The following is a 10,352-nucleotide window of genomic DNA, read 5'->3' on the forward strand; positions in this document are numbered from 1 at the left end:
GTGCCTGGGGGGCTAGAAGAAAGCTGGGGGGGACTTTTCCCAAGGGCAGGGAGTGACAGGACAAGGGGTAACGGGTTTAAACAGAAAGAGGGAGATTGGAATGGGACATCAGGAAGAAATTCTTCCTGGAGAGGGTGGGCGCTGGAGCTCATGCCCCACAGGATGCTTTTACTAAATGAAGTATTTTATCTACTGCTTTCTTCTCTCCAGGAAGCCTACTCCGTAGCCAGGCAGTTTAACATGATACCTCCTGTGTGTGAACAAGCTGAATACCACCTTTTCCAAAGAGAGAAAGTGGAGGTTCAGCTGCCGGAATTGTATCACAAAATTGGTGAGTCTGAGGCCACTGTGCCTTTTTTTTTCCCACCCCCCAGAAAGAGAGACAGAGCAGGCTGGCCCAGGACTCTAATGGGAACAGCACCCTCCTCCCCTACATCTGAAGGGGACAGACAAGTGTCTGTCTCATGACTAATCTCCTCCTTTGGTTTCCACGCAGGGGTTGGAGCAATGACGTGGTCTCCGCTAGCCTGTGGGATAATCTCAGGGAAATACGGCAATGGGGTCCCTGAAAGCTCAAGGGCTGCACTAAAGGTACGGGTTTTTGTGGCATGCTTGAGAAAAGCAGATGTGCTGCTTTTGTCAGGGCAGGAAAATAACAAAGGAAAACCAGATCCCTCATGAGAAGGCTGGCCCGGGTGCTGCTGCACCGAAACATCAGCTCGGTTTCTCTGGCAACCGTGTTCCAAAGTGCAGGAGAATCTGGATGATAAAGATGCCTCGGTTTGCCCACTGCAGCGAGCTGGTGGTGGGGCAGCACGGGACTGGAGCCAGGCTCTGCAGAAGGATGCTGTTACTGCCCAGACGCAGAATCATGGAATCGTTCATGTTGGAAAACACCTTTAAGCCCATCCAGCCCAACCACTGCCCAGCCCCCCACCAACCCATGCCCCTGAGCACCCCGTCCACACGGCTCTTAAACCACTCCCGGGATGGGGACTCCCCCATCCCTGGGCAGCCCATTCCAATTCCATCATCAAGGAGAAGGCACAAGCCCAGGGTTTCTGGCCCATTTGATGCCCCCAGCCCATTGATTTCAGCACCTCTTAACCACACGCAGCGCATAAACCAGGCTTGGACGTGATTTTTCTGCCCACCCTGTCCAGACATCCTACTGCGCAGCACGGGAACAGGGGAAGCGCAGCCTGCAGCATCCCCCCAGAGACCCCATGGGCAGGCAGACCCAGACTGTGAAGCCTGTGGGTCCCCTCTAACAGATTTAGCGTTGTGTCACCACAGCACGTGGTTTCTCCCACAAATATCTCGATCTTATTCTATTTGGGAGTTATGGGACCTCCTGCCATACTGTGCCTGTGGCAGGTGTGTTATTTAATGGTTTGAAAAATGACAGAGCATTAAAATGCCATGGGTTTGGGGAAAAAAACCCCAACCAAAATGGTATTTGAGGCTCTCTATCAGCCGGCAAAAGCCAACGCCGCCTGCCAACTGCCAGCAGACTGACGTACCTCCCCGTGCTGCCTTTTGCTCAGCCTGGTGCTTTCTAAAGGAAAGATGCAGTCTAACACTGGCTTGCTTACCACGGGCAGCGTTTCCAAATGTGGTATTTCATCCCATTTGTGGGGTTTTTTTCCAAAGTAAAATATGTTGCTGTTGTTATTATTTGGTAAAAGGTAGCTAAGCAGGTAGCATTGCAGAGAGGGATCCAAGTTAAATTGATGAGAATGAAGCAGAATCAAGTTTCAAGTCTGGAGCTGGGGGAACTGAAATCTCAGCTTCTTTTAATTAATTTTCTAATCTTGAATGGTAATAGTCAAGCTTGAGTAAGATTAGATGTTCTCTTTTTTTCTTTTTTTGGGGGGGTGGGGGTGTTTCAGAATCTTATCAAGTTGTCTGATATTTCACTTTCTTCCATGCTGTGATGGGACCAAGTGGTCCAAACACTGAGGAAGTTCCAGGTTCTGGACGGAGCCCATCAGTTGCATAAAAGCAGAGAGATCCAGACGTAGGGTCTCACGGGAGACATCCTGCTCCTGTCGTAACTGCCTCGGCTAGCAATGCATTTGTTACTCAACCTCAATTACCTCCTGGGATGAATGTGGCTTTTTCAGAGCTGTTAATAATTCCTTAAACTTCCCATCGTGGAAGATTAAAGCTAACAGTCGATGGCAATCTAATTCACCTCCAGTGCTACCAGTGGCTGAAGGAGAAGATCGTGAGCGAGGAAGGGAGGAAGCAGCAGGGGAAGCTGAAAGACCTGTCGCCCATCGCCGAGCGCCTCGGGTGCACGCTGCCTCAGCTGGCCGTCGGTAGGTGACGGGACAGGGACGGACGTTGCCATGCCCTCGCCCTTCGCTCGTGTCGCAGACACATCACTTTGCTCGCCTCCTCGTAGAGCGAAGGGCAACTCCCTGAGGTTCAGGAAGAGTTGTGCCTTATGGGTTGTTAGATCATGGAATTGTTTCAGATGGAAAAGCCCTTTAGGCCCACCCAGCCCAACCATTACCCCAGCACTGACCCGTGTCCCTGAGCACCTCGTCCACACGGCTCTGAAACCCCCCCGGGATGGGGACTCCCCCCTCCCTGGGCAGCCCATTCCAACACCTGACAGCCCGTTCCAGGAAGACATTTTCCCTAATATGCAATCTCAACCTCCCCTGGCACAGCTTGAGGTTGTGGTTTGTTATCTGCCCCGTGCATCTTCCCGGCAGTGCCGGCGGAGCAGAGTGAAGACTGAGACAAATAACGTTGTCGTTAGTAGTCAGAGATACAAGCTCTGACAAACCCGAGGATCTGGAGCAACGCCGTGTCACAAAGCCTGTGTTCCTGACCATCTTGTGACTTTATTCCCAGCATGGTGTCTGAGAAACGAGGGGGTGAGCTCCGTCCTTCTAGGATCTTCCAACCCAGAGCAGCTGATAGAGAACCTCGGAGCCATACAGGCAAGTGCAGGTGGTGGAGGCATCTCGGCAAAGGGCGGGGGGGTTAGCTACTGCCTACCCCCCTTTGGAGGCAACACCAGCATACCTTGAGACTAGCACCCTCCTCCTCATACAGCTTTAATAGCCCGGATTTTGTTTCAGGCATCTTCCAGTCCTAGTTGTGGACACTGACCAAGCGAACCTTTTGGCGCGTCACCGTAACTACAGCCTCTGGTGGTAGTTACAGCCGCATCCAGCCGCACGCGGGTGGCATCAGCAGGTCTAATGGATCTGAAACAGCGAGTGCCCCGATGCCAGGACACGCTGTGACCTATTCTGTGCTGTCTCCCGCAGGGCACATCACCTGCACCCACCCGCATTATTCTCTGTTGTTTTTCACAACAGTGATGCTCTTGCCACCAGCCTGCTTTCCGCCGCAGCGGAGCGGTATCGTGCATATAAATTTTAGGAGCACTTCTGCGATTTTCTCACAGAGTAAAGATACTACAGCAGTTTTTCCTATAAGGGAGAAAAGTGTTAGATGAATGTTTAAATGTCTGTCACACACAAAAAACCCCAGAGGAAACATTATTTGATAAAAATCTAGATTTAAATTGGGAAAAACCATTAATGGAAGCTTGATTAAACGTAATTCTTTTTTCCTACCCCTAGGTCCTCCCAAAGATGACATCCCATATCGTAAACGAAATAGATAACATTCTGGGAAATAAGCCCTACAGCAAGAAGGACTACAGATCATAATGCACTGCATGAATCCCCTGGACTGCATGGTTTAAAAAGTGCTCTGTACGGAAGTGCAGCCCCGAGTTAATATCTGGTCATGAGAATCATTCAGCAGCTTGCTGCTCGGTGTCTACTGTCACTGGATCCTTCGAGATGTGTGCTGTCGCTACTAATCTGCAGTGAAATTCAAAAGCACAGTTGATCTCTCTTCTAACCAAGAATAACCTTGTATTTTCTTACCTTCGACTGAATTCATTAATTTTTACTTTACTCGTAGCACCTCATGCTTGTGCTGTGAAAAACACTTGTAAAGCAAAAAATAATTTATAACCTTCAGGTACTTGGTAATTAAAGAAGGATGTACAGATCTATTTTTTCAATGAAGAAAAGCCAGATACAACTTAAGGTTTTAATAAAACCACACATTAGGGAAATCTCACCTACGGAGTTTCCTCAGGTTAACAGACAGAAGGGGCAAGCTCAAATTTTTCATTTTTCTTTTTTATGCTGCATATACGCTCTAGATTTTGTTTGTGGTTGAATAGAGGATGTAAGACAGAAAATTAGTTAGAACTTAGATAGCTCAACTCCTAACTATACCATTATTTCAGCTGGGGAGTGCTCCTGGGAAGTATTTCGGAGTACAAGCGGGAAGAGCACAGTTAGAACACCCAAACACGCATGCCACCTTAATAACAACGGCTGTTCGCAGAAGTAAACCTTAAACCAAGAAAGCCATGATAAAATAATTTGCATCTACAGCAACCTGCCTCTACTTCTGCCTGCTTGTAGACACAGCTATCGCAAACCTCAATATTCATGAGCTTTTAAGGATATAGATACGTATATATAATACACAGCTGCTGAAAACCACCAGAGAAACATCAGGTATGTACTTCGGTGGAGGGTCACATCTGCTTTAGCTTGTTCTGGAATCGGGCATAAGTAATCGCATAGTATGTTTAAGACCCATTTTGAACAGGTAGGGTATTATTTTGGTGAGCATTTCATCCCTCTACAGGGGTCGGCAGTAAGCTCTTACGTATTAAGTTGCTCATCTCGAGGACCACGTCCCGTTTCACCACGCGTTTGCTTTGTACAATGCTCCTGCGGGTTCGGTAGGTCGCACTCCTCAGTCGTACTGAACCACGTACTCTGGGCACACACTTCCGAGGGGGTACAGCTATGTACAGTATTTGTAGGACCCTTGTATTCCAGTCCCCTTAACCGCAGGAGACCTGCGGAGCGTGCGCAGTGTTCAGCGGGCCACGTGAACAGACTGCAACACCCCAGTCGTCTTCTCCTGTATTGAACCCAACGAGCTATGGTATGTGTAAACAAACTTAGCTGCTGTATATCCAGAACTCCAGTCTGACTCTGACTCCTGCTTGGACACAATAAAAGCATTGTGTGCATCTAATTTCATACGTAGAGACCTGTTACTGAGCCTGAAACAGCGCCGGGTTACGTTGGAAACGGGAATGTATCGTTCCACGGAGATCTGCTAACCCTCAGCTCTACCCGGGACGGGCGAGGGACAAAAACCTCGGGCTGGAGCAGTGGGTGCGGCTGGGGAGCCAAGGTTCAGCTGCGCATCTCGGAGAAGACACTTCCAGAGGTTAGTCTCCTCGGGCAGACATCAATCGTATTTAACGTTTCAGCCCGAAATCAACCCAGCGGGAATGTCCTACGGGCAGTTTGCTGCAATCCCACTGCAGCCCAGTCACCAGCCTCTCCGAGACCGGGCTGCTCAGGCACTGCCAGCCGAGGTGGGGATCGCCACTTCTCTCTCCCACACAGACCCCCCCGTGTTACCTTCAGTGCTCCAGGCCACATCCCTAATGCTGCAGTTATTTTAGCTGTGAAACATAACCATTTAAGTATTTTAAAATCTGAAGCACAAAAGCTTCAACCAGTATAGAGCTAACAGCATTATTATTTTAACAGGGTTTTTTTCCCAGTGGCAGACTAGTTCCTTTTCTGCCTCTGGAAGTGTTAATGTAATTTAACGTTCTCTCTTAAAGATACATGGGAATCCAACAACATAGTAAATATATATCAATTCCCAACCTTTTTTTAACTGAAGGGGCGATGGTGCTGTGCCTTACTTAGGAAACACCTAAAAGTCAGCTTGCCTAACGCTCTGAGGGTGATGGGATGCCAAGCAGCAGCCTACCTTCAGCATTAGACTGAGGAAACGGGGTGCAGCGTCTGGTGGGGACTGCAAGGGAAAAAACCAAACACCCTCCCCCCCGAAAAACCCCAAAACCAAACAAATTCCAAAGAATGAACGCCCCAAACTTTTCTGCCAAGTCCACAGAACAAGACTACAAGAAGCTTTTGTTTCAGGCTGTCAGTGCCCACCAGCTCTCTCCCCACAAGGTTCGGACACACAGGATGCCCCAGCCCTCGGCAACCGCCAACACCAGGGAACTAGGGTAGGATGAACAGCCTCGGCGAAACGACAGGAAAGTGCTGCTTCAAATCACTTCAGAGGGCAGATTTCCCAGAAAATACGCCTGCCACCTTCTGAAACACCTGCCAGGGCAGCGTTCTCCCCGCCGACGCTGACAGGTAACGCGAGGCTGCTAGCGCTGCCTGTTCACACATTGGAATTTCAGTACTGGGTGCTTGCAGGGCAGCCAACCCCGCCTCCCCTTTGATCCTGACCGTTTATCGAAGCTTGGTAGAAACTTGTTTTACATGGGCTAAATACTTAAGACTAAATTACACAGAAATTAGGTCCTTTACCCTGAGAGGCCAAGGAACGCAAAATTACCCAAAGCAGGCATCAGCAATGGGGAAAGTCTCCTTTCATTAGTGAACAAGCTGGCAGAAGAGAGAACGAAAAATGACATATTTTGAAGGAAAACAAGGTAATTTCAAGAGCGTTAAACGACCAACCAAAGTGATTTCAACGGCAGCTCTACAGCGCCACAAAACCACTGGAGTTTTTTTGATGTAAACACACAAATAGTACTATTTTTACTGGGAAGACAAGTAAAGGTACATCATGGAGTGGAGAGTTGAGACTGAAGACCCCCATCCAACCCCCAATCCCAAAGGATGCTGTGAAGTCTCGTAACAGTCAGCGGGCAGGAGGTAATTAGGGAATAGTTCTGAGAGACTGTCCTGGTTGTGTTTGTCAGAGACATTACAAACTCAGCACACCCTAGGGCAAGCCAGATACGCTGCCTCCCGTGCTTCAGAATCTTCATTGCCCTGTGTTTTACCTAAATACAAATCCTAGTGGAGATTAGCAAAGTAATTGGTACATTAAATCTAATTATAAGGTTTCTCTTTCTTCCCTGTTTAGGGTTCCAAGTCTGTAATGGCAGCATCTCTAACTTCTACAGCAGAATTCCTCTCGGAGCAGTGGAGTTTAGTTACACAGTAACTGCTCTACTGACAGCATGGAGAAGGGTTGTCTGATAAACCCAGTGTAAAAAGCCATCTGAAGCGTTTTCGTTAATCCAGGTAGTTTGGTAAAAATGGCAGTTTGGGGGTTTCTTTACGATTTTAGAGATGAACGGGGGAAAAAAGTACATTCAAACCCCCTCAGAAGCATTTTCCTATGAAGTTTAGCCTTTGTCCTGAGTCCAAGTGACTTAAAAATGAGGAGTATTTCCAGTGAAAACAGTACATATGCTGACTTGTAGAAGACCCCTCTCTTCCGGGAGCAGAGCTGTCAAGCCTACATGCTCCTTGCCCATGAAAATACCCGTTTTTTAAAAAATCAAGAATAGAAATACAAGAAATTAAATGACAAAAAAGCTTCCTTTTTATTAAAACTTTTCAAGTTAGCATGATAAACGGTGGATTGTCACTTTTTACAGTCAGTGAGTTTGGCTCTTACACCAGTCACCAAATTTGCAGGGGAATCCTGTTACAGGCTGGAAGTACGGCCGTTTGTGCTGCCGAGCAGCACCCCCTACGGAGCACTTGGTACTACAGGCAGCTGGACATCGCACCCACGCAGGGCTTCAGGAAGGTTACGGTCGGCACCTGCTCACATACCCTTTCCTTTTGCATTGCTAAGTAAAAAAATTAACTCAGTTATTGAATAATACCATGTAAAGATACCAAAAGTAAATATAATTCACCCATTTGGGACTCAAACCCTCCCCCCATACCCTCAAGCAGTCAGACTATAAGGAAAAAATGTATTTCTATTCCACCCTTAAACCTCTGTATGGCAGCTGACCCCCTCCACAGCAATAAATCGGTGTGGGGTTCCTTTTTTGCTCTACTTGGATCCTGTGGATAGCAGGGCAATCAGTCCAGATGAAGCACTTATGGAAAGAATGTAGTTTCTGGAGGGAAAAGGTTAAGGACAAATACAGGTACAGATACTGCCTCTTTCATACAAAACATTTAGTAGAAGCTTTAAGAAAAACAAGGGATCGAAATGGGTCTTCCCCCATAGGAGTTTTCAAATTCCAACATTGTAACCTGGAGCACAGCCTACAGTCAAGGGTCAGCAGGACACTGAAATGTACTTAACTTCAAAATTCAGACACCCCTAAAGTTTAGCCCGTTCACTTAGAACTGGTTAACTGCATTTATAACTGCAGATCTTTAATTAACATTCGTGGCCCTGATTGGCAGTGCTTATTTACTTAAGTAACGACAAAATTGACTTGTAACATTACTGAAACGAAACAATCCTGCCACCTAAGAGCCGTGGCTACTAACAGGAGCTGCGTCCTCATTCCATAATTACAACTGAAACAGCAAAGTTGTAAGAATTTCCGTATGCTGTCCAAGCAATATCCCTAAAACATCTCAGCAGATGTGAAACTTTCATGGGATTGGGAGATTATTTTTCCGCATCCTCTATTTTTACGTTGCAGTGTTTCTAAGTCAAAATATGACAATGAACTGCACACATCAACTCTCACAACCCATGTGACAAATATAGCTACTACAGCAAGCAGGAATAGGCCTCTGGTTGTCCCAAGCGTGGTAACAAAGGATACACGGTGGGGTTGAAGTTCTTCAGCACAAAAAATGAAGCAATGATGACCAAGACCAGAAAGAGGGTATTGTTGTAGAAGATGGAAAAAGTTGTCGCTTCATAGTCTGCCACTTCATTTTTCTTCCACAGAATCCTAGGAACGAGTAGAGACGTTATTTCTAACATATTTAAATCAATGCATGCCGTGGCACACCCGCCGTCACAAAGTGGTGTAGTAAACCACCTAACTGCTGCTCTTGTCACAGCCAGCCTCCAAAAGACGGAGTGCAGCAAGAACTGCCCGTCGTTAAAGACTAAGACACCGCATCCACTCTGCACTTGTACACTGAAGTGACTTGTGCACACCCAACCTAGCCCTTGACAAACAGCACTTTTTGCGAGCTCGCATCTGCTGGATGCTACTAGCATGCCCGGTGAGCAGAAGGGAGGATAGGGCTTTCTGCTCCAAAGCGCTGACAGGTCACGTCCTTCCGTCCTGCACAGGAGGGGCATCTACTAACACTAAGTGCTTCCTGACACACTCATCAGGCATAACCTGGACCTTGTTGATAAAGGTTTCAATGTTTGAGACCTTTCATTGAGAACTCACCCCAAAAAGGCTTTGTAGATACACAAAGAGCTGTCAGTACAGCTTCTACTTACCACAACACAGAAAAAAACAGTGGCCAAGCAACAGGCCCTAACATCCTACCGAGCCTTAAGGATGCCAGGCAGTACGGCAACAAGGGAGAGAACAAAGAGAACAAACAAACCTTTCATCCTTCTCCTTACGAGACATCTTCCTGTTGTCTGCCTCAGACAGCTTGCGAGTAACTTCTTTGGAAACAGCGTCTTCTCTTTTCTGTGCTACTCTGTAAGAAACCCCATTTAAATTAAAAAATGGAAATAAAAAAGACCCCAAGGCATTAGGGAGTTGTATTTATAGCGGAGTACTACTCCACCGAGACACTGAACAGTTGTGCCAAGCTGAAGGGACAAGTAGTAATCAAATTACTAAAAGTATTACTTAAACACAGGTTGTGGCAACACCCAGTGAGAATGAGGGTAGTTCTGCTACTTCACGGTACGCTTAGCTAACAAGGCTACTCTGTCCCACAATTGCAGGGGAGATGACAGAAGCCAATTAGGAGATACTTCTGTGTAAAATATTTTTGGAATAACATTTCATACATTCTTCCTCATTTAAAAAATTGCTGAAAATGCTGGTTTTGTTAAAGTATTTAATACTAAATTCTACTTCTAATCGCCACCAAACTTACTTGTGTTTGAGAACAAACTTGACGTTCTTATAGGCAAAAGCTACGAGATAGGTACTGATGAGGGTCATCACGCTATACAGGACTGCGGACTGAACGAGATCCATATGCCATATCCTCCAGTAAAGCCCTTCAAAGACAAACCAAACAAATAAAAGACATTTTGAATGGTTTCTCCCTCCAAGAAAAACATCCCCACAGGAGTTCTATGCGGCTGACTAGCTCCACACTTCAGCACCGGCTCTGCCAGACCAAAGCCTGCAAAATCACTTGGGGGGTGGGGTGTGTGTCTTCGAATCGCATTAAAAATTATGATCGAAGAGAGAAATCTGCTTTGCCCTGGCTGAAAGGGGCCTTACGAGAGCACGTCAAACCGAGCGCGGGGCCCAGCCTGCCACCTCAGCCGCGCGGCTGCTGACACGTCAGTGTCCCACCAGC

General features: G+C 47.1%; 2 protein-coding genes across 2 annotated transcripts in view; one reads left to right on the top strand and one right to left on the bottom strand.

Annotated features, from left to right (window-relative positions):
• LOC104517275 (voltage-gated potassium channel subunit beta-1) overlaps positions 1–4,119 on the top strand; it is a gene marked incomplete at its 5' end in the record, with an annotated part of 23,788 nt that extends 19,669 nt beyond the window's left edge. The window contains 5 exons of the mRNA XM_010161875.1: positions 211–331; positions 497–591; positions 2,204–2,324; positions 2,869–2,957; positions 3,609–4,119. Of these exons, the coding sequence (XP_010160177.1) occupies positions 211–331; positions 497–591; positions 2,204–2,324; positions 2,869–2,957; positions 3,609–3,698 (516 nt within the window). The remainder of the gene's footprint in view (positions 1–210; positions 332–496; positions 592–2,203; positions 2,325–2,868; positions 2,958–3,608) is intronic.
• Positions 4,120–7,880: 3,761 nt separating this feature from the next.
• On the bottom strand, positions 7,881–10,057 carry SSR3 (signal sequence receptor, gamma (translocon-associated protein gamma)). Its single transcript, XM_010161874.1, has 4 exons — positions 9,918–10,057; positions 9,411–9,509; positions 8,660–8,791; positions 7,881–7,993 (listed from the first exon to the last, which is right to left on the bottom strand). The coding sequence occupies exons 1-4, from the start codon at positions 10,019–10,021 to the stop codon at positions 7,927–7,929; spliced, it is 402 nt and encodes a 133-aa protein (XP_010160176.1). The 5' UTR covers positions 10,022–10,057; the 3' UTR covers positions 7,881–7,926.
• Between the last annotated feature and the right edge of the window lie 295 nt (positions 10,058–10,352).

The sequence above is a fragment of the Eurypyga helias genome, unplaced genomic scaffold, assembly GCF_000690775.1.
Source record: "Eurypyga helias isolate BGI_N326 unplaced genomic scaffold, ASM69077v1 scaffold6012, whole genome shotgun sequence".
In the NCBI taxonomy this organism is placed as follows: domain Eukaryota; kingdom Metazoa; phylum Chordata; class Aves; order Eurypygiformes; family Eurypygidae; genus Eurypyga; species Eurypyga helias.

What these genes read in the sequence shown, in the direction of transcription:
- SSR3 (XM_010161874.1), bottom strand. Translation starts at nt 10,021, where the DNA reads ATGGATCTCGTTCAGTCCGCAGTCCTGTATAGCGTGATGACCCTCATC. An exon ending in AAGTTTGTTCTCAAACACAA is followed by an intron (nt 9,510 to 9,917) that starts GTAAGTTTGGTG and finishes GGTTTCTTACAG; the next exon opens with AGTAGCACAGAAAAGAGAAG. An exon ending in AAGAACTTCAACCCCACCGT is followed by an intron (nt 7,994 to 8,659) that starts GTATCCTTTGTT and finishes TTTTCCCTCCAG; the next exon opens with AAACTACATTCTTTCCATAA.